This window comes from Anomaloglossus baeobatrachus, chromosome 9 (assembly GCF_048569485.1).
Source record: "Anomaloglossus baeobatrachus isolate aAnoBae1 chromosome 9, aAnoBae1.hap1, whole genome shotgun sequence".
NCBI classification, from domain to species: domain Eukaryota; kingdom Metazoa; phylum Chordata; class Amphibia; order Anura; family Aromobatidae; genus Anomaloglossus; species Anomaloglossus baeobatrachus.
This window is the reverse complement of record NC_134361.1, coordinates 211980791-212005512: the sequence shown is the minus strand read 5'-3', so window position 1 is coordinate 212005512 and position 24722 is coordinate 211980791. Positions and strand designations below refer to the sequence as shown.

The following is a 24722-nucleotide window of genomic DNA, read 5'->3' as shown; positions in this document are numbered from 1 at the left end:
CCATGATGGTGCAAAGGGAGAAGAGCGTGGTACGGGGTTATGCCGCCGCTCGCCCCATTTGTAGGGGTCACATTAATCCCTAACCAGGGTACCAGCTGCATGGAGCCGAGAGGCCATGAACCTGGAGGAGATGTGGATAGTTGGAGCAAAACCCCTTACAGACAATGGCGTACCACCAATGGTGGCAGACCCTGCCGCCGCTATGGGGCCCGTGAGTCAGGAGGGCCCGGTGCCCCCCTTCCCCACCTGGCATCGTGGATGCGGATACAGGGCTTCCTCTGACGTCGCTATATCGCGCCCACTGCAAATCCGAGCACCCGCTGCAGAGACCGGAGCAGCGGGGGAGGGAGGAGAGGTGAGTATTCATTTTCAATAATTGAGTACATTATGGGGCTTAGTATGACATGGAAGGCAACATATGGGCGTTACGTGGACATATCACTGGTGCAGCCTGTGCAACCGTGAGGGGTCCCAAGAGAAAAGGGGGCCATTATCCCCTCCAAAGCACGTGGAATTGTGTGAGCTCTTGAGCTGCACAGGGGCCCATATACTGTCCCCGCACAGGGGCCCATATACTGTCCCCGCACAGGGGCCCATATACTGTCCTTGTCCACCAGTGGGACATTATACTGTTTGGAGAGCAATATGGGGCCCATTATGCAGCATGGAAGGCAACGTGGGGGGGCCTCGCGCGGCGCGGAAAGGCAACGTGGGGGGGGGGCCTCGTGCGGCGCGGAAAGGCAACGTGGGGGGGCCTCGTGCGGCGCGGAAAGGCAACGTGGGGGCCATTATACTGTGTGTGAGCAATTATACAGTGTGGAAGGTTTCACAGTTGGAGGATGATACTGTGCGTGTTGAGGAATACACTGTGGGGTATCCCAGTGTTTGGGGGCACCTTTTGGCTTCATACTTTATGGGGGCAATGAAAGGGGAATCTAGGAGCGTTAATAGGAGGAAAATTCCTTTGTAGGGGCTGTAAAGTTGTGAGATGCTCTTCTGTGACCCTAATGAATATATATATATTTATAGCGCCTGATTTCTATACAGCGCACCAGTGCCAACCACCCGCTCAGCTCTGCTGCATCATGGTGCATAGAATCCCCGGTGCCCACAGAGCAGGGACCGAGTCTGGGCGCAGTTTTGATCCAGGTTGTGCCAAAAAAACCTGATGGCCACTTGGCAGTGTCTGTGCCACTTGGTGATGCCTCCCCGTACCCTGGGCCTTAGGTGCCGCTGTATGAATCCTCCAGGTTGTGTGCGATGCAGGGCGTGATTACTTATACGGAATATGAATTCATCACCGTTTGCCAAATCCTGACCTGACCGGTCACAGCTGAGGGTTTGTCACAGTTGCATCTCATCTGAACATTCCCCTGTGGACTTCAGATGTCCTGTTTGCTACAATGTATCAGTGAAGGTAACAGGACAGGAAAGGAGCTTGTCCTGGAGTACAGAATGTCCCTTTTATCTAGGCTGATACATTGTAACAAACCCTCAGCTGGGAGAAGTAATAGGTCTACCGTTTTTTAACCTCTGCACATAAAAACTATTCACAGACTGCAAGCAGATCTGGCACAGGGGCAGTAACAGCACATGGGGAGCAGGAAAGGCGGGCGACAATCCAGGCGGGCGACAATCCAGGCGGGCACAGTGTCTCTTCTGCTTCCATCTATTCCATGCGACTCGGGGAGAGAGGACCGACAACCGCTGTGGGACAATGTGGTTTTAGTGGTTGTCACCAAAGATATGAAGAGTAAAATGGCAGAAAGGGTCACTGCAGGATTAGGATTTGGCCGGGACCCCCCTCCCCTCGGCTGCTGATTTCCTGTCTTCCTGACAATCCTCGGCCAGTTAATCCCAGTGCTGACCTCGCTCAGTGGATGGGAATAATGGAAGTTCCCACATCCGCCATACAGGCTGCAATCTGTACTAATTGCCGTCTCGAGGTCACACCGCGCCGATAAGCGGCGTCAGAGCCCGAGCAGCAGCTCAAACCCAGACCATCAACTAATGCTCCAATTTAAAGGGCGAGTCCTTGAGTCGTCCCCTGCTGGGGGATGAGTGGTGGCCGCCTGTGCAGGTCCCACGGGAACATTCAGCTTTCCCGGGCTTGGGAGTAACACTTCTATCCACCGCCGCTCACTGGATGGGTTGATAATTCTGGAAATATTGGATGGCAACTAATGATAAGCGGGCACTACCATGCTCAGGTGCTCAGTAGTCATAACTAGTGATGAGCGGGCACTACCATGCTCAGGTGCTCAGTACTGGTAACTAGTGATGAGCGGGCACTACCATGCTCAGGTGCTCAGTACTGGTAACTAGTGATGAGCGGGCACTACCATGTTCAGGTGCTCAGTACTGGTAACTAGTGATGAGCGGGCACTACCATGCTCAGGTGCTCAGTACTGGTAACTAGTGATGAGTGGGCACTATCATGCTCGGGTGCTCAGTACTGGTAACTAGTGATGAGCGGGCACTACCATGCTCAGGTGCTCAGTAGTCATAACTAGTGATGAGCGGGCACTATCATGCTCGGGTGCTCAGTACTGGTAACTAGTGATGAGCGGGCACTACCATGCTCAGGTGCTCAGTACTGGTAACTAGTGATGAGCGGGCACTACCATGCTCAGGTGCTCAGTACTGGTAACTAGTGATGAGCGGGCACTACCATGTTCAGGTGCTCAGTACTGGTAACTAGTGATGAGCGGGCACTACCATGCTCAGGTGCTCAGTACTGGTAACTAGTGATGAGTGGGCACTATCATGCTCGGGTGCTCAGTACTGGTAACTAGTGATGAGCGGGCACTACCATGCTCAGGTGCTCAGTACTGGTGACTAGTGATGAGCGGGCACTACCATGCTCGGGTGCTCAGTCCTCGTAACTAGTGATAAGCGGACACTACCATGCTCGGGTGCTCAGTACTGGTAACTAGTGATGAGTGAGCACTACCATGTTCGGGTGCTCAGTACTGGTAACTAGTGATGAGCGGGCACTACCATGCTCAGGTGCTCAGTACTGGTAACTAGTGATGAGCGGGCACTACCATGCTCGGGTGCTCAGTACTGGTAACTAGTGATGAGCGGGCACTTCCATGCTCGGGTGCGCTGTACTAGTAACTAGTGATGAGCGGGCACTACCATGCTCGGGTGCTCAGTACTGGTAACTAGTGATGAGCGAGCACTACCATGTTCGGGTGCTCAGTACTGGTAACTAGTGATGAACGGGCACTACCATGCTCGGGTGCTCAGTACTGGTAACTAGTGATGAGCGGGCACTACCATGCTCGGGTGCTCAGTACTGGTAACTAGTGATGAGCGGGCACTACCATGTTCGGGTGCTCAGTACTGGTAACTAGTGATGAGCGGGCACTACCATGTTCGGGTGCTCAGTACTGGTAACTAGTGATGAGCGGGCACTACCATGCCCGGGTACTCGTAACTAGTTGAGCGGGCACTACCATGTTCGGGTGCTCAGTACTGGTAACTAGTGATGAACGGGCACTACCATGCTCGGGTGCTCAGTACTGGTAACTAGTGATGAGCGGGCACTACCATGCTCAGGTGCTCAGTACTGGTGACTAGTGATGAGCGGGCACTACCATGCTCGGGTGCTCAGTCCTCGTAACTAGTGATAAGCGGACACTACCATGCTCTGGTGCTCTGTACTGGTAACTAGTGATGAGCGGGCACTACCATGCTCGGGTGCTCAGTACTGGTAACTAGTGATGAGCGAGCACTACCATGCTCGGGTGTTCAGTACTGGTAACTAGTGATGAGCGGGCACTACCATGCTCGGGTGCTCAGTACTGGTAACTAGTGATGAGTGAGCACTACCATGTTCGGGTGCTCAGTACTGGTAACTAGTGATGAGCGGGCACTACCATGCTCAGGTGCTCAGTACTGGTAACTAGTGATGAGCGGGCACTACCATGCTCGGGTGCTCAGTACTGGTAACTAGTGATGAGCGGGCACTTCCATGCTCGGGTGCGCTGTACTAGTAACTAGTGATGAGCGGGCACTACCATGCTCGGGTGCTCAGTACTGGTAACTAGTGATGAGCGAGCACTACCATGTTCGGGTGCTCAGTACTGGTAACTAGTGATGAACGGGCACTACCATGCTCGGGTGCTCAGTACTGGTAACTAGTGATGAGCGGGCACTACCATGCTCGGGTGCTCAGTACTGGTAACTAGTGATGAGCGGGCACTACCATGTTCGGGTGCTCAGTACTGGTAACTAGTGATGAGCGGGCACTACCATGTTCGGGTGCTCAGTACTGGTAACTAGTGATGAGCGGGCACTACCATGCCCGGGTACTCGTAACTAGTTGAGCGGGCACTACCATGTTCGGGTGCTCAGTACTGGTAACTAGTGATGAACGGGCACTACCATGCTCGGGTGCTCAGTACTGGTAACTAGTGATGAGCGGGCACTACCATGCTCAGGTGCTCAGTACTGGTGACTAGTGATGAGCGGGCACTACCATGCTCGGGTGCTCAGTCCTCGTAACTAGTGATAAGCGGGCACTACCATGCTCTGGTGCTCTGTACTGGTAACTAGTGATGAGCGGGCACTACCATGCTCGGGTGCTCAGTACTGGTAACTAGTGATGAGCGAGCACTACCATGCTCGGGTGTTCAGTACTGGTAACTAGTGATGAGCGGGCACTACCATGCTCGGGTGCTCAGTACTGGTAACTAGTGATGAGTGAGCACTACCATGTTCGGGTGCTCAGTACTGGTAACTAGTGATGAGCGGGCACTACCATGCTCAGGTGCTCAGTACTGGTAACTAGTGATGAGCGGGCACTACCATGCTCGGGTGCTCAGTACTGGTAACTAGTGATGAGCGGGCACTTCCATGCTCGGGTGCGCTGTACTAGTAACTAGTGATGAGCGGGCACTACCATGCTCGGGTGCTCAGTACTGGTAACTAGTGATGAGCGAGCACTACCATGTTCGGGTGCTCAGTACTGGTAACTAGTGATGAACGGGCACTACCATGCTCGGGTGCTCAGTACTGGTAACTAGTGATGAGCGGGCACTACCATGCTCGGGTGCTCAGTACTGGTAACTAGTGATGAGCGGGCACTACCATGTTCGGGTGCTCAGTACTGGTAACTAGTGATGAGCGGGCACTACCATGCTCGGGTACTCGTAACTAGTGATGAGCGGGCACTACCATGCTCGGGTGCACAGTACTGGTAACTAGTGATGAGCGGGCACTACCATGCTCAGGTGCTCAGTACTGGTAACTAGTGATGAGCGGGCACTACCATGCTCAGGTGCTCTGTACTGGTAAATAGTGATGAGCGGGCACTACCATTCTCTGGTACTCGGAACTCTAGGATTACAGAAAAATACACTGGTCAGACTCCAGCTTCCTCGGCTCCTGCCCGCTGTGATGTGGCTGTTCTCCTGGGCGCTGCCCTCTGCTCGGGGCTGATGTAGGCACAGCTCAGGCATTTATTGTTTTACAGCTTTGAGTTCAAAGAACATGGCGGTGTCTGAAAGGCGATGCAAGGTCTTGGTTTTTTCCAATTCCCTAGTATCGGTGCCAGAGGGTAACGAGCGATGACACAGCGGTGTGACCTCTCCTGTCTGAGGACCACATCCATTTCCAGGTCTTGTACTGATCCCAAATTATACTCTAGTCACTTCCAGAGCTGCGCTCATTGTGCTGCTGCATTGCATTCAGGATACTGTAGTTGTTGCAGTATCCTGTATCTGTGCCGGTGGAGACATCTATACTGGATAAGTGATAGGTGTTATCCTGAGCAATGATCACTGGAGCCGAGTGCTCTGATCCCCGGATGCTAAGTGCTCTGAGCCCGGCTCTCTTATCCCGGGACACCGGCTCCTCTAAGCCCGGCGCTCTCATCTCCCGGACGCCAGCTCCTCTGAACCCGACTCGCTCATCCCCGATTGCTGGTTCCCCCAAGCCCGGCTTGCTTAGCCCGAGACACCTCCCTCTCTCGACCCCTGGTCGCTGGCTCCCCTGAGCCCGGCTCTCTCGACCCCTGGTCGCCGGCTCCCCTGAGCCCGGCTCTCTCGACCCCTGGTCGCCGGCTCCCCTGAGCCCGGCTCTCTCGACCCCTGGTCGCCGGCTCCCCTGAGCCCGGCTCTCTCGACCCCTGGTCGCCGGCTCCCCTGAGCCCGGCTCTCTCGACCCCTGGTCGCCGGCTCCCCTGAGCCCGGCTCTCTCGACCCCTGGTCGCCGGCTCCCCTGAGCCCGGCTCTCTCGACCCCTGGTCGCCGGCTCCCCTGAGCCCGGCTCTCTCGACCCCTGGTCGCCGGCTCCCCTGAGCCCGGCTCTCTCGACCCCTGGTCGCCGGCTCCCCTGAGCCCGGCTCTCTCGACCCCTGGTCGCCGGCTCCCCTGAGCCCGGCTCTCTCGACCCCTGGTCGCCGGCTCCCCTGAGCCCGGCTCTCTCGACCCCTGGTCGCCGGCTCCCCTGAGCCCGGCTCTCTCGACCCCTGGTCGCCGGCTCCCCTGAGCCCGGCTCTCTCGACCCCTGGTCGCCGGCTCCCCTGAGCCCGGCTCTCTCGACCCCTGGTCGCCGGCTCCCCTGAGCCCGGCTCTCTCGACCCCTGGTCGCCGGCTCCCCTGAGCCCGGCTCTCTCGACCCCTGGTCGCCGGCTCCCCTGAGCCCGGCTCTCTCGACCCCTGGTCGCCGGCTCCCCTGAGCCCGGCTCTCTCGACCCCTGGTCGCCGGCTCCCCTGAGCCCGGCTCTCTCGACCCCTGGTCGCCGGCTCCCCTGAGCCCGGCTCTCTCGACCCCTGGTCGCCGGCTCCCCTGAGCCCGGCTCTCTCGACCCCTGGTCGCCGGCTCCCCTGAGCCCGGCTCTCTCGACCCCTGGTCGCCGGCTCCCCTGAGCCCGGCTCTCTCGACCCCTGGTCGCCGGCTCCCCTGAGCCCGGCTCTCTCGACCCCTGGTCGCCGGCTCCCCTGAGCCCGGCTCTCTCGACCCCTGGTCGCCGGCTCCCCTGAGCCCGGCTCTCTCGACCCCTGGTCGCCGGCTCCCCTGAGCCCGGCTCTCTCGACCCCTGGTCGCCGGCTCCCCTGAGCCCGGCTCTCTCGACCCCTGGTCGCCGGCTCCCCTGAGCCCGGCTCTCTCGACCCCTGGTCGCCGGCTCCCCTGAGCCCGGCTCTCTCGACCCCTGGTCGCCGGCTCCCCTGAGCCCGGCTCTCTCGTACCCCGGACGCCGACTCCCCTGAGCCCGGCTCGCTCGTACCCCGGACGCCGACTCCCCTGAGCCCGGCTTGCTTATCCCCGATCGCCGGCTGCCCTGAGCCCGGCTCGTTCGTCCTCGGACTCCGGCTCCTCTGAGCCCGGCTGATCCTTGGAGCTGATTCCGCTGGGATAGGCTGAGGGCTGGCACGGCGGCAGTTGGTGATGGTGATGGCCCTGGATTCCAGCACTCGCTGAACTTCTCATTTGTTCTCCTTTATCTTTGCCGCTGACAGTTGCGGTTTCTGGTCTTTGCGGCCCCCGCTGTCACCCCCATTGTGGGGTCTGTACGACCTCCTGATCTTCAGTCTGTGACAGCAGTGATTTACACTATTCACCGCACGGTCTACATATTATACATAGTCACACGTCCCCATTGCTCCAGACACAGCCACACGAGGTTAATTCATGTTATATCCTATAGATCTAGGCGCAGAGAAAAGGGTCGTTCATTAATGGCGTTTTCTTCTTTGTTATTTATTTTCTTAAATAATTTTTTTTTTTAAATAAAATAAACTTTTTTTTTTAAATGAAAATAGAAAAGAAAATTCACTAAACTTTATTGTACCTGACAATTCGCTTCACTGCTGGCCCCGCCTCCTCGACTGTCACGTGTCTCTCCATTTACTGCTGGTCACATGATCGCTCTAGAGGCGCAGCCGCTCTGCGCTCCAGTTCCCGGCATGCTGTGCTCTGCGGCTGCGCATGGCCGTCCTGACCCCGAGAGCTCACGGGAAATGTAGTCTCTGTTGCGTCTCTGTAGTTTGTTGACCTCACCATGGCTTCAGCAGGGAGCACGGAGACCCCGGAGCGTGGACACCAGCGGCCCTTCCTCATAGGGGTGAGCGGCGGCACTGCCAGCGGCAAGGTGAGAGCGGGGAGTGGCCAGACATAACGGGGCGTCCGCAGCTCGGCTCCAGGGGCCGTGTGTATGAAATAACTGCAGTACTGTCCTGTCACAAGATCCAGACAGCAGAGACTGCGCAGCTGAGGGCAGAGTCAACCTCAGCTGCTGCAATGTGTGTGCGAGAAGCCCCCTGATGATGAAGACCCTGCAAACTGCAACCGAGAGCCCAGCTACTAGGGGAAATACGGCAGGGAGTAACCCGGAGCCACCACTAGGGGGAGCTCCCTGTATACAGAGATACATGATAACATCCTGTCTGCAGCCACCACTAGGGGGAGATCCCTGTATACACAGATACATGATAAGATCCTGTCTGCAGCCACCACTAGGGGGAGCTCCCTGTAAACAGAGATGCATGATAAGATCCTGTCTGCAGCCACCACTAGGGGGAGCTCCCTGTATACAGAGATACATAAGATCCTGTCTGCAGCCACCACTAGGGGGAGCTCCCTGTATACAGAGATACATGATAAGATCCTGTCTGCAGCCACCACTAGGGGGAGCTCCCTGTATACAGAGATACATGATAACATCCTGTCTGCAGCCACCACTAGGGGGAGCTCCCTGTATACAGAGATACATAAGATCCTGTCTGCAGCCACCACTAGGGGGAGCTCCCTGTATACAGAGATACATGATAACATCCTGTCTGCAGCCACCACTAGGGGGAGCTCCCTGTATACAGAGATACATGATAAGATCCTGTCTGCAGTCACCACTAGGGGGAGCTCCCTGTATACAGAGATACATGATAACATCCTGTCTGCAGCCACCACTAGGGGGAGCTCCCTGTATACAGAGATACATGATAAGATCCTGTCTGCAGCCACCACTAGGGGGAGCTCCCTGTATACAGAGATACATGATAAGATCCCGTCTGCAGCCACCACTAGGGGGAGCTCCCTGTATACAGAGATACATGATAAGATCCCGTCTGCAGCCACCACTAGGGGGAGCTCCCTGTATACAGAGATACATGATAAGATCCTGTCTGCAGCCACCACTAGGGGGAGCTGCCTGTATACAGAGATACATGATAAGATCCTGTCTACAGCCACCACTAGGGGGAGCTCCCTGTATACAGAGATACATGATAAGATCCTGTCTGCAGCCACCACTAGGGGGAGCTGCCTGTATACAGAGATACATGATAAGATCCTGTCTACAGCCACCACTAGGGGGAGCTCCCTGTATACAGAGATACATGATAAGATCCTGTCTGCAGCCACCACTAGGGGGAGCTCCCTGTATACAGAGATACACAAGATCCTGTCTGCAGCCACCACTAGGGGGAGCTCCCTGTATACAGAAATACATGATAACATCCTGTCTACAGCCACCACTAGGGGGAGCTCCCTGTATACAGAGATACATGATAAGATCCTGTCTGCAGCCACCACTAGGGGGAGCTGCCTGTATACAGAGATACATGATAAGATCCTGTCTGCAGCCACCACTAGGGGGAGCTCCCTGTATACAGAGATACACAAGATCCTGTCTGCAGCCACCACTAGGGGGAGCTCCCTGTATACAGAAATACATGATAAGATCCTGTCTGCAGCCACCACTAGGGGGAGCTCCCTGTATACAGAGATACATGATAAGATCCTGTCTGCAGCCACCACTAGGGGGAGCTCCCTGTATAAAGAGATACAGGATAAGATCCTGTCTGCAGCCACCACTAGGGGGAGCTCCCTGTATACAGAGATACATGATAAGATCCTGTCTGTAGTCACCACTAGGGGGAGCTCCCTGTATACAGAGATACATGATAAGATCCCGTCTGCAGCCACCACTAGGGGGAGCTCCCTGTATACAGAGATACATGATAAGATCCTGTCTGCAGCCACCACTAGGGGGAGCTCCCTGTATACAGAGATACATGATAAGATCCTGTCTGCAGCCACCACTAGGGGGAGCTCCCTGTATACAGAGATACATGATAAGATCCTGTCTGCAGCCACCACTAGGGGGAGCTCCCTGTATACAGAGATACATGATAAGATCCTGTCTGCAGTCACCACTAGGGGGAGCTCCCTGTATACAGAGATACATGATAAGATCCTGTCTGCAGCCACCACTAGGGGGAGCTCCCTGTATACAGAGATACATGATAAGATCCTGTCTGCAGCCTCCACTAGGGGGAGCTCCCTGTATACAGAGATACATGATAAGATCCTGTCTGCAGCCACCACTAGGGGGAGCTCCCTGTATACAGAGATACATGATAAGATCCTGTCTGCAGCCACCACTAGGGGGAGCTCCCTGTATACAGAGATACATGATAAGATTCTGTCTGCAGCCACCACTAGGGGGAGCTCCCTGTATACAGAGATACATGATAAGATCCTGTCTGCAGCCACCACTAGGGAGAGCTCCCTGTATACAGAGATACATGATAAGATCCTGTCTGCAGCCACCACTAGGGGGAGCTCCCTGTATACAGACATACATGATAAGATCCTGTCTGCAGCCACCACTAGGGGGAGCTCCCTGTATACAGAGATACATGATAAGATCCTGTCTGCAGCCACCACTAGGGGGAGCTCCCTGTATACAGACATACATGATAAGATCCTGTCTGCAGCCACCACTAGGGGGCGCTCCCTGTATACAGAGATACATGATAAGATCCTGTCTGCAGCCACCACTAGGAGGCGCTCCCTGTATACAGATACATGATAAGATCCTGTCTGCAGTCACCACTAGGGGGAGCTCCCTGTATACAGAGATACATGATTAGATCCTGTCTGCAGCCACCACTAGGGGGAGCTCCCTGTATACAGAGATACATGATAACATCCTGTCTGCAGCCACCACTAGGGGGAGCTCCCTGTATACAGAGATACATAAGATCCTGTCTGCAGCCACCACTAGGGGGAGCTCCCTGTATACAGAGATACATGATAAGATCCTGTCTGCAGCCACCACTAGGGGGAGCTCCCTGTATACAGAGATACATGATAACATCCTGTCTGCAGCCACCACTAGGGGGAGCTCCCTGTATACAGAGATACATAAGATCCTGTCTGCAGCCACCACTAGGGGGAGCTCCCTGTATACAGAGATACATGATAACATCCTGTCTGCAGCCACCACTAGGGGGAGCTCCCTGTATACAGAGATACATGATAAGATCCTGTCTGCAGTCACCACTAGGGGGAGCTCCCTGTATACAGAGATACATGATAACATCCTGTCTGCAGCCACCACTAGGGGGAGCTCCCTGTATACAGAGATACATGATAAGATCCTGTCTGCAGCCACCACTAGGGGGAGCTCCCTGTATACAGAGATACATGATAAGATCCTGTCTGCAGCCACCACTAGGGGGAGCTGCCTGTATACAGAGATACATGATAAGATCCTGTCTACAGCCACCACTAGGGGGAGCTCCCTGTATACAGAGATACATGATAAGATCCTGTCTGCAGCCACCACTAGGGGGAGCTCCCTGTATACAGAGATACATGATAAGATCCTGTCTACAGCCACCACTAGGGGGAGCTCCCTGTATACAGACATACATGATAACATCCAGTCTACAGCCACCACTAGGGGGAGCTCCCTGTATACAGAGATACATGATAAGATCCTGTCTGCAGTCACCACTAGGGGGAGCTGCCTGTATACAGAGATACATGATAAGATCCTGTCTACAGCCACCACTAGGGGGAGCTCCCTGTATACAGAGATACATGATAAGATCCTGTCTACAGCCACCACTAGGGGGAGCTCCCTGTATACAGAGATACACAAGATCCTGTCTGCAGCCACCACTAGGGGGAGCTCCCTGTATACAGAAATACATGATAAGATCCTGTCTGCAGCCACCACTAGGGGGAGCTCCCTGTATACAGAGATACATGATAAGATCCTGTCTGCAGCCACCACTAGGGGGAGCTCCCTGTATAAAGAGATACAGGATAAGATCCTGTCTGCAGCCACCACTAGGGGGAGCTCCCTGTATACAGAGATACATGATAAGATCCTGTCTGTAGTCACCACTAGGGGGAGCTCCCTGTATACAGAGATACATGATAAGATCCCGTCTGCAGCCACCACTAGGGGGAGCTCCCTGTATACAGAGATACATGATAAGATCCTGTCTGCAGCCACCACTAGGGGGAGCTCCCTGTATACAGAGATACATGATAAGATCCTGTCTGCAGCCACCACTAGGGGGAGCTCCCTGTATACAGAGATACATGATAAGATCCTGTCTGCAGCCACCACTAGGGGGAGCTCCCTGTATACAGAGATACATGATAAGATCCTGTCTGCAGTCACCACTAGGGGGAGCTCCCTGTATACAGAGATACATGATAAGATCCTGTCTGCAGCCACCACTAGGGGGAGCTCCCTGTATACAGAGATACATGATAAGATCCTGTCTGCAGCCTCCACTAGGGGGAGCTCCCTGTATACAGAGATACATGATAAGATCCTGTCTGCAGCCACCACTAGGGGGAGCTCCCTGTATACAGAGATACATGATAAGATCCTGTCTGCAGCCACCACTAGGGGGAGCTCCCTGTATACAGAGATACATGATAAGATTCTGTCTGCAGCCACCACTAGGGGGAGCTCCCTGTATACAGAGATACATGATAAGATCCTGTCTGCAGCCACCACTAGGGAGAGCTCCCTGTATACAGAGATACATAAGATCCTGTCTGCAGCCACCACTAGGGGGAGCTCCCTGTATACAGACATACATGATAAGATCCTGTCTGCAGCCACCACTAGGGGGAGCTCCCTGTATACAGAGATACATGATAAGATCCTGTCTGCAGCCACCACTAGGGGGAGCTCCCTGTATACAGACATACATGATAAGATCCTGTCTGCAGCCACCACTAGGGGGCGCTCCCTGTATACAGAGATACATGATAAGATCCTGTCTGCAGTCACCACTAGGGGGAGCTCCCTGTATACAGAGATACATGATAAGATTCTGTCTGCAGCCACCACTAGGGGGAGCTCCCTGTATACAGAGATATATGATAAGATCCTGTCTGCAGCCACCACTAGGGGGAGCTCCCTGTATACAGAGATACACAAGATCCTGTCTGCAGCCACCACTAGGGGGAGCTCCCTGTATACAGAAATACATGATAAGATCCTGTCTGCAGCCACCACTAGGGGGAGCTCCCTGTATACAGAGATACATGATAAGATCCTGTCTGCAGCCACCACTAGGGGGAGCTCCCTGTATAAAGAGATACAGGATAAGATCCTGTCTGCAGCCACCACTAGGGGGAGCTCCCTGTATACAGAGATACATGATAAGATCCTGTCTGTAGTCACCACTAGGGGGAGCTCCCTGTATACAGAGATACATGATAAGATCCCGTCTGCAGCCACCACTAGGGGGAGCTCCCTGTATACAGAGATACATGATAAGATTCTGTCTGCAGCCACCACTAGGGGGAGCTCCCTGTATACAGAGATACATGATAAGATCCTGTCTGCAGCCACCACTAGGGGGAGCTCCCTGTATACAGAGATACATGATAAGATCCTGTCTGCAGCCTCCACTAGGGGGAGCTCCCTGTATACAGAGATACATGATAAGATCCTGTCTGCAGCCTCCACTAGGGGGAGCTCCCTGTATACAGAGATACATGATAAGATCCTGTCTGCAGCCACCACTAGAGGGAGCTCCCTGTATACAGAGATACATGATAAGATCCTGTCTGCAGCCTCCACTAGGGGGAGCTCCCTGTATACAGAGATACATGATAAGATCCTGTCTGCAGCCACCACTAGGGGGAGCTCCCTGTATACAGAGATACATGATAAGATCCTGTCTGTAGCCACCACTAGGGGGAGCTCCCTGTATACAGAGATACATGATAAGATCCTGTCTGCAGCCACCACTAGGGGGAGCTCCCTGTATACAGAGATACACAAGATCCTGTCTGCAGCCACCACTAGGGGGAGCTCCCTGTATACAGAAATACATGATAACATCCTGTCTACAGCCACCACTAGGGGGAGCTCCCTGTATACAGAGATACATGATAAGATCCTGTCTGCAGCCACCACTAGGGGGAGCTGCCTGTATACAGAGATACATGATAAGATCCTGTCTGCAGCCACCACTAGGGGGAGCTCCCTGTATACAGAGATACACAAGATCCTGTCTGCAGCCACCACTAGGGGGAGCTCCCTGTATACAGAAATACATGATAAGATCCTGTCTGCAGCCACCACTAGGGGGAGCTCCCTGTATACAGAGATACATGATAAGATCCTGTCTGCAGCCACCACTAGGGGGAGCTCCCTGTATACAGAGATACATGATAAGATCCTGTCTGCAGCCACCACTAGGGGGAGCTCCCTGTATACAGAGATACATGATAAGATCCTGTCTGCAGCCACCACTAGGGGGAGCTCCCTGTATACAGAGATACATGATAAGATCCTGTCTGCAGTCACCACTAGGGGGAGCTCCCTGTATACAGAGATACATGATAAGATCCTGTCTGCAGCCACCACTAGGGGGAGCTCCCTGTATACAGAGATACATGATAAGATCCTGTCTGCAGCCTCCACTAGGGGGAGCTCCCTGTATACAGAGATACATGATAAGATCCTGTCTGCAGCCACCACTAGGGGGAGCTCCCTGTATACAGAGATACATGATAAGATCCTGTCTGCAGCCACCACTAGGGGGAGCTCCCTGTATACAGAGATACATGATAAGATTCTGTCTGCAGCCACCACTAGGGGGAGCTCCCTGTATACAGAGATACATGATAAGATCCTGTCTGCAGCCACCACTAGGGAGAGCTCCCTGTATACAGAGATACATAAGATCCTGTCTGCAGCCACCACTAGGGGGCGCTCCCTGTATACAGAGATACATGATAAGATCCTGTCTGCAGTCACCACTAGGGGGAGCTCCCTGTATACAGAGATACATGATAAGATTCTGTCTGCAGCCACCACTAGGGGGAGCTCCCTGTATACAGAGATATATGATAAGATCCTGTCTGCAGCCACCACTAGGGGGAGCTCCCTGTATACAGAGATACACAAGATCCTGTCTGCAGCCACCACTAGGGGGAGCTCCCTGTATACAGAAATACATGATAAGATCCTGTCTGCAGCCACCACTAGGGGGAGCTCCCTGTATACAGAGATACATGATAAGATCCTGTCTGCAGCCACCACTAGGGGGAGCTCCCTGTATAAAGAGATACAGGATAAGATCCTGTCTGCAGCCACCACTAGGGGGAGCTCCCTGTATACAGAGATACATGATAAGATCCTGTCTGTAGTCACCACTAGGGGGAGCTCCCTGTATACAGAGATACATGATAAGATCCCGTCTGCAGCCACCACTAGGGGGAGCTCCCTGTATACAGAGATACATGATAAGATTCTGTCTGCAGCCACCACTAGGGGGAGCTCCCTGTATACAGAGATACATGATAAGATCCTGTCTGCAGCCACCACTAGGGGGAGCTCCCTGTATACAGAGATACATGATAAGATCCTGTCTGCAGCCTCCACTAGGGGGAGCTCCCTGTATACAGAGATACATGATAAGATCCTGTCTGCAGCCTCCACTAGGGGGAGCTCCCTGTATACAGAGATACATGATAAGATCCTGTCTGCAGCCACCACTAGAGGGAGCTCCCTGTATACAGAGATACATGATAAGATCCTGTCTGCAGCCTCCACTAGGGGGAGCTCCCTGTATACAGAGATACATGATAAGATCCTGTCTGCAGCCACCACTAGGGGGAGCTCCCTGTATACAGAGATACATGATAAGATCCTGTCTGCAGCCACCACTAGGGGGAGCTCCCTGTATACAGAGATACATGATAAGATCCTGTCTGTAGCCACCACTAGGGGGAGCTCCCTGTATACAGAGATACATGATAAGATCCTGTCTGCAGCCACCACTAGGGGGAGCTCCCTGTATACAGAGATACATGATAAGATCCTGTCTGCAGTCACCACTAGGGGGAGCTCCCTGTATACAGAGATACATGATAAGATCCTGTCTGTAGCCACCACTAGGGGGAGCTCCCTGTATACAGAGATACATGATAAGATCCTGTCTGCAGCCACCACTAGGGGGAGCTCCCTGTATACAGAGATACATGATAAGATCCTGTCTGCAGTCACCACTAGGGGGAGCTCTCTGCATGTATAGTTGCGCTCAGGGGCTGCTGTATGTATGCCGTGAGCGCCCCCTTGTGGCGGTTTCGGGCAGTTATTTGCGCAGTACAGGGTATGTGGAGTTCTCCATTTGTACAGACTCTTATACATTGGCCGTTCACCATCAGTTGCGGTTTTATTACCAGGGAGCCATTGCTATCGGCAGTGCACCCCGTTAATGCTCTGCTCGGGTACTTTGTGCCTCCAGGACGCGGTAGGACCCGGTGTATTATAGCAGCATGTTTTGGGTTTCTCTGGGGCAGGAGGGGTGAGACATTGCCCTCTGTTAATCAGTGACGCTGTCCTGTAGAGATGACCTCTGCACTGCGCCCCCTGCTGTCCACAGCAGCGCTACCTCTGGACGCTCAGCTCTGATGTATTGTGGCCACTAGGTGGCGGCATGCTGTTGGGGAGCAGACACATGGTGGTCTGTATAGGGGGGTCTCGCTGTCCTCTCCCCTGGGTCATGTCCCCTCTTGTCCAGTCCACAGTCTGTGAGAAGATCACGGAGCTGCTGGGACAGAACGAGGTGGACCAGAAGCAGAGGAAGGTGGTGATCCTCAGCCAGGACCGCTTCTACAAGGTGCTGACCGCCGAGCAGAAGGCCCGGGCCCTGAAGGGCCAGTACAACTTTGATCACCCTGGTAAGTGGGGGGGCACCCCAGAATGTGCTGGATAGCCCATGGGCCCCTCGCTGCGGCCCCCGTGTGACCACAGTGCCCCTTCTCTTCCTAGATGCGTTTGACAATGACCTGATGTACAGGACGCTCACCACCATCCTGGAGGGGCAGAGCGTGGACGTCCCCATGTACGACTTTGTCACTCACTCCAGGTGAGACGCCCCCAGTACAGCCCGGGGGGCACAGAGCGGCCTCCTCCAGCTGTGGCCCCATGAAAACACTTCATGTCCTGTGACATCTCAGTGTTATCATAGGGCAGTGCGGTAATTGTGCGGTCAGCGCCGCCATGTGGTCCCCGGCTGTACTGCAGACATGCCCATAGCTGCAGCTTCTCCCTCCTCTGTGGTGTCTTATCTTCTGCTGCTGCTCTAGGTTACAAGAGACCACGACAGTCTACCCGGCCGACGTCCTGCTGTTTGAGGGGATCCTGGCCTTCTACAACCAGGAGATCAGGGACATGTTCCACCTGAAGCTGTTCGTGGACACGGATTCAGATGTCAGGTTGTCACGGAGGGGTAAGTAGCATCAGAGGGCTGTAGATTACAGGGGAGGCAGTATTATAGTAGTTATATTCTTGTACATAGGAGCAGTATTATAGTAGTTATATTCTTGTATATAGGGGCAGTATTATAGTAGTTATATTCTTGTTTATAGGAGCAGTATTGTAGTAGTTATATTCTTGTATATAGGGGGCAGTATTATAGTAGTTATATTCTTGTACATAGGGGGCAGTATTATAGTAGTTATATTCTTGTACATAGGAGCAGTATTATAGTAGTTATATTCTTGTATATAGGGGGCAGTATTATAGTAGTTATATTCTTGTACATAGGGGGGCAGTATTATAGTAGTTATATTCTTGTACATAGGGGGCAGTATTATAGTAGTTATATTCTTGTACATAGGGGGCAGTATTATAGTAGTTATATTCTTGTACATAGGGGGCAGTATTATAGTAGTTATATTCCTGTACATAGGGGGCAGTATTATAGTAGTTATATTCTTGTACATAGGGGCAGTATTATAGTAGTTATATTCTTGTACATAGGGGGCAGTATTATAGTAGTTATATTCTTGTACATAGGGGGCAGTATTATAGTAGTTATATTCTTGTACATAGGGGGCAGTATTATAGTAGTTATATTCTTGTACATAGGGGGCAGTATTATAGTAGTTATATTCTTGTACATGGGGGCAGTATTATAGTAGTTATATTCTTGTACATAGGGTGCAGTATTATAGTAGTTATATTCTTGTACATAGGGGGGCAGTATTATAGTAGTTATATTCTTGTACATAGGGGGCAGTATTATAGTAGTTATATTCTTGTACATAGGGGGCAGTATTATAGTAGTTATATTCCTGTACATAGGGGGCAGTATTATAGTAGTTATATTCTTGTACATAGGGGCAGTATTATAGTAGTTATATTCCTGTACATAGGGGGCAGTATTATAGTAGTTATATTCTTGTACATAGGGGGCAGTATTATAGTAGTTATATTCCTGTACATAGGGGGCAGTATTATAGTAGTTATATTCTTGTACATAGGGGGCAGTATTATAGTAGTTATATTCTTGTACATAGGGTGCAGTATTATAGTAGTTATATTCTTGTACATAGGGGGGCAGTATTATAGTAGTTATATTCTTGTACATAGGGGGCAGTATTATAGTAGTTATATTCTTGTACATAGGGGCAGTATTATAGTAGTTATATTCTTGTACATAGGGGCAGTATTATAGTAGTTATATTCCTGTACATAGGGGGGCAGTATTATAGTAGTTATATTCTTGTACATAGGGGGCAGTATTATAGTAGTTATATTCTTGTACATAGGGGCAGTATTATAGTAGTTATATTCCTGTACATAGGGGGCAGTATTATAGTAGTTATAGTCTTGTATATAGGGGCAGTATTATAGTAGTTATATTCTTGTACATAGGAGCAGTATTATAGTAGTTATATTCTTGTATATAGGGAGCAGTATTATAGTAGTTATAGTAGTTTAATACTGCCCCCTATATACAAGAATATAACTACTATAATACTGCCCCCTATGTACAAGAACATAACTACTATAATACTGCCCCTATATACAAGAATATAACTACTATAATACTGCCCCCTATGTACAAGAACATAACTACTATAATACTGCTCCCTATATACAAGAATATAACTACTATAATACTGCCCCTGTACATAGGGGCAGTATTATAGTAGTTATATTCCTGTACATAGGGGGCAGTATTATAGTAGTTATAGTCTTGTATATAGGGGCAGTATTATAGTAGTTATATTCTTGTACATAGGGGCAGTATTATAGTAGTTATATTCTTGTACATAGGGGGCAGTATTATAGTAGTTATATTCTTGTATATAGGGGCAGTATTATAGTAGTTATATTCTTGTACATAATAATAATAATAATAATAATTTTATTCATTTATATAGCGCTATTAATTCCATAGCACTTTACATACATTGGCAACACTGTCCCCATTGGGGCTCACAATCTAGAGTCCCTATCTGTATGTCTTTGGAATGTGGGAGGACATAGGGGGGCAGTATTATAGTAGTTATATTCTTGTACATAGGGGGCAGTATTATAGTAGTTATATATTCTTGTACATAGGGGCAGTATTATAGTAGTTATATTCTTGTACATAGGGGCAGTATTATAGTAGTTATATTCTTGTACATAGGGGCAGTATTATAGTAGTTATATTCCTGTACATAGGGGGGCAGTATTATAGTAGTTATATTCTTGTACATAGGGGCAGTATTATAGTACTTATATTCTTGTACATAGGGGGCAGTATTATAGCAGTTATATTCTTGTATATAGAGGCAGTATTATTGTAGTTATATTCTTGTACATAGGGACAGTATTATAGTAGTTATATTCTTGTATATAGGGGCAGTATTATAGTAGTTATATTCTTGTACATAGGGGCAGTATTATAGTAGTTATATTCTTGTACATAGGGGGCAGTATTATAGTAGTTATATTCTTGTACATGGGGGCAGTATTCTAGTAGTTCTATTCTTGTACATAGGAGCAGTATTATAGTAGTTATATTCTTGTACATAGGGTGCAGTATTATAGTAGTGATATTCTTGTATATAGGGAGCAGTATTATAGTAGTTATAGTAGTTTAATACTGCCCCCTATATACAAGAATATAACTACTATAATACTGCCCCCTATGTACAAGAACATAACTACTATAATACTGCCCCCTATATACAAGAATATAACTACTATAATACTGCCCCCTATGTACAAGAACATAACTACTATAAATACTGCCCCTATATACAAGAATGAGTGGTTATATTCTTGTATATAGGGAGCAGTATTATAGTAGTTATATTCTTGTACATAGGGGCAGTATTATAGTAGTTATATTCTTGTACATAGGGGCAGTATTATAGTAGTTATATTCTTGTACATAGGGGGCAGTATTATAGTAGTTATATTCTTGTACATAGGGGGGCAGTATTATAGTAGTTATATTCTTGTACATAGGGGCAGTATTACAGTAGTTATATTCTTGTACATAGGGGGCAGTATTATAGTAGTTATATATTCTTGTACATAGGGGCAGTATTATAGTAGTTATATTCTTGTACATAGGGGCAGTATTATAGTAGTTATATTCTTGTACATAGGGGGCAGTATTATAGTAGTTATATTCTTGTACATAGGGGGCAGTATTATAGTAGTTATATTCTTGTACATAGGGGCAGTATTATAGTAGTTATATTCTTGTACATAGGGGGCAGTATTATAGTAGTTATATTCTTGTACATAGGGGCAGTATTATAGTAGTTATATTCTTGTACATAGGGGCAGTATTATAGTAGTTATATTCCTGTACATAGGGGGCAGTATTATAGTAGTTATATTCTTGTACATAGGGGGCAGTATTATAGTAGTTATATTCTTGTACATAGGGGCAGTATTATAGTAGTTATATTCTTGTACATAGGGGCAGTATTATAGTAGTTATATTCTTGTACATAGGGGCAGTATTATAGTAGTTATATTCCTGTACATAGGGGGGCAGTATTATAGTAGTTATAGTCTTGTATATAGGGGCAGTATTATAGTAGTTATATTCTTGTACATAGGGGCAGTATTATAGTAGTTATATTCTTGTACATAGCGGGCAGTATTATAGTAGTTATATTCTTGTACATAGGGGCAGTATTATAGTAGTTATATTCTTGTACATAGGGGGCAGTATTATAGTAGTTATATTCTTGTACATGGGAGCAGTATTATAGTAGTTATAGTCTTGTATATAGGGGCAGTATTATAGTAGTTATATTCTTGTACATAGGGGCAGTATTATAGTAGTTATATTCCTGTACATAGGGGGGCAGTATTATAGTAGTTATATTCTTGTACATAGGGGGCAGTATTATAGTAGTTATATTCTTGTACATGGGAGCAGTATTATAGTAGTTATAGTCTTGTATATAGGGGGCAGTATTATAGTAGTTATATTCTTGTACATAGGGGCAGTATTATAGTAGTTATATTCCTGTACATAGGGGGCAGTATTATAGTAGTTATATTCCTGTACATAGGGGGCAGTATTATAGTAGTTATAGTCTTGTATATAGGGGCAGTATTATAGTAGTTATATTCTTGTACATAGGGGCAGTATTATAGTAGTTATATTCTTGTACATAGCGGGCAGTATTATAGTAGTTATATTCTTGTACATAGGGGCAGTATTATAGTAGTTATATTCTTGTACATAGGGGGCAGTATTATAGTAGTTATATTCTTGTACATGGGAGCAGTATTATAGTAGTTATAGTCTTGTATATAGGGGCAGTATTATAGTAGTTATATTCTTGTACATAGGGGCAGTATTATAGTAGTTATATTCCTGTACATAGGGGGCAGTATTATAGTAGTTATATTCTTGTACATAGGGGGCAGTATTATAGTAGTTATATTCCTGTACATAGGGGCAGTATTATAGTAGTTATATTCTTGTACATAGGGGGGCAGTATTATAGTAGTTATATTCTTGTACATGGGAGCAGTATTATAGTAGTTATAGTCTTGTAATATAGGGGCAGTATTATAGTAGTTATATTCTTGTACATAGGGGGCAGTATTATAGTAGTTATATTCCTGTACATAGGGGGCAGTATTATAGTAGTTATATTCTTGTACATAGGGGCAGTATTATAGTAGTTATAGTCTTGTATATAGGGGCAGTATTATAGTAGTTATATTCTTGTACATAGGGGCAGTATTATAGTAGTTATATTCTTGTACATAGGGGGCAGTATTTTATTACTGTACATTTGTGAGTTTTTCTTTTCCAGTTCTGCGGGACATGAAGCGGGGGAGGGAGTTGGAGCAGATCCTCACTCAGTACACAACCTTTGTGAAGCCGGCATTTGAGGAATTCTCTCTCCCGGTAATTTTTGTTTGATTTTTCTTTTAGATGTGATGGTCACGTATCCTGTAATATTATTCACGGAGAACATATAAAGTCCTAAAGGGAATCTGTCGCCAGGTTTTTCCCACCTAATTGAGAGCAGTATAATGTAGGGGCAGAGATCATGATTTAAGTCACGTGTCACTTACTGGGCTGCTCAATACAGCTCTGATACATGATTAATCAGCAGCAGATTATCATTACAGGACTACTTGGCTGCTGCAGATAGTCCAGCATATTCCTGAGCTGTGTATAACTGCTAGATCTGCAGCAGAGGAGACCGCAGGCAGCTCAGTGACACATCACTGGAATCGGGGTCTCTGTCTCTGCACTATGCTGCTGTTAGATGGGGCAATGTTGTCTTTGCGTCCCCTGTTCCATCAGGTTTTGTTGCATTGGATCAGTTTTTTTGATGTTTTTATGTTTGCAGACTAAGAAGTATGCCGACGTCATCATCCCGCGGGGTGTGGATAATATGGGTGAGCGGTCTCTATACTTGTGGGGGGGTCTCTCTCGGACGCCTGTAGGGGGCGCTGATTGTTTCTCTCCTTCCCCAGTGGCCATTAATCTGATTGTGCAGCACATCCAGGACATCCTGAACGGAGACCTCTGTAAGTGGCAGCGCGCTTCTGTCAATGGGCGGTCGCAGAAGAGAACCTTCCCCGGCTCCGGAGATTCGGGGGCAGTTTTGGGGTCCGGGAAGCGCACTCACCTGGAGTCCAGCAGTCGGCCACATTGAGCCCGGCCTGCGGGGATCTGATTTCACCCCCCCCATCATTCCACGTTTCGGAGGTACCGGATGCCGGCGGGGACAAGATGTGTCCAGGACGATGGATGTTTATTATTTTAGAAGCATCTCTGCACTGATGACAAGAGACAGTAATGGGGACGTGTCGCCCCCTTCCTGGTGATGTGCGCCCCCTCCTGGTGCCTCAGTGCCTGATTTGGGGGTTCCATCATTCATGCTGCACCCATCCCCCCTTGCTATGGCTGATATTTTAGTGATGCTGAATATCCTTTATCCGCGGCCCATTTCTATCCAATGTTACACAGTTATAGATAGAATGATGAGAGGACATTATAAGGTCAGGTGACCAGAGCAGGCGGCTACTGTATCTGATTGGCTGGAGCAGTCATGTGATGTTTGTGCAAGAACGATGGCGCTAATCTTACACCCACATTACCAGTAACCAATCAGAGCCCACCTTCTTTCCACAGCTCTCGGGCCCTGTGATTGGTTTCCTGTTTGACCATTTAAACCATAGTGCGAAAACGAGGTCTTAAAGGGATTTTGTATAAAGGAAGCAAAATCCTCTTAAAATGTCAAGTGCAACAAGTTTGTTCCGATTCCGCATTATTTCCATGATCTCTGCTTGCTGTCAGTGAATCAGACCCTCCTCGTTACAAGCCCCGACCACAACTAATACTTCTGCACTAGCAGCTACAGCTGGGAAGTCACTGACAGCAAGCAGAGATCCTAATGTGCTGCATGTCGAATTGGAAAGGAAATGATGGACCTGTTCAGCCCAGAATGTTCTGAGGAGACTAGAGCCGGCGCGTGGACATAGAACATGGCGGCCGGCAGCAACTGCGCCACTGTCTATGTTGTGATATGAGCGAGGACGAGTCATCTGGAGAGGATAGAGGCCCCGTTGATATCTGCACAGATTTCTATGATCTTATTTTCCGCTATCTTCGGGTCGCACTTGCAGGCGTCCTGGATCCGCGGCGTCTTCCAGTGACCGCGGCGGCGCCTCCTGCGCACAGCCGCCACCGCCATCCCAGATTCCTCCGCTGTATATACTGAACCCGCCTTGTAGGTTGATGGTCTTCATTTTGCACTTTATGCTTATGCACATGCGCAGACCTCCCGCCGCCGCGGCGCATGCTGGGACATTACCCTGCCGCGGGCCGGAGGTTTGCCGCCACCACCGCTGTAGATAATCCGAGGCGACATTTCACAGGTCGTTTACACAGTTCTTCGTCGCTGCTGCCTTTTACTGACAGACCCCGAGCGCGGCGATCAGTGCACTGATGGTGGTTGTAGTCACCGATATATGGAAGTGTCCAGCAGAGGGCAGCACCACCCGTCACCCACGACTGTTTACGATTGGCGGCTCTTCCCGGCGCAGGGGGAGGGGTCCGGCCTCTGTTTCGGGGGTCCTGCGCTCAGTATTATCAGTGGCTTCTGTTCCTCGTGTTAATTACAAGAACATCGTTGTCATTAAAAGGAAATTATCCTAAAAA

At 49.7% G+C, this 24722-nt stretch overlaps 1 protein-coding gene across 2 annotated transcripts; it reads left to right on the top strand.

The window, feature by feature from the left end:
• Positions 1-14: 14 nt before the first annotated feature.
• UCK1 (uridine-cytidine kinase 1) lies at positions 15-24722 on the top strand. Of its 2 annotated transcripts, none has more exons than XM_075324385.1 (7): positions 15-355; positions 16806-16965; positions 17057-17153; positions 17374-17516; positions 22360-22454; positions 22906-22954; positions 23033-24722. In XM_075324385.1, the coding sequence occupies exons 1-7, from the start codon at positions 116-118 to the stop codon at positions 23212-23214; spliced, it is 966 nt and encodes a 321-aa protein (XP_075180500.1). In that variant the 5' UTR covers positions 15-115; the 3' UTR covers positions 23215-24722. The 2 variants fall into 2 exon arrangements, with proteins under 2 accessions (XP_075180500.1, XP_075180501.1); XM_075324386.1 differs by lacking the exon at positions 15-355 and adding an exon at positions 7935-8101.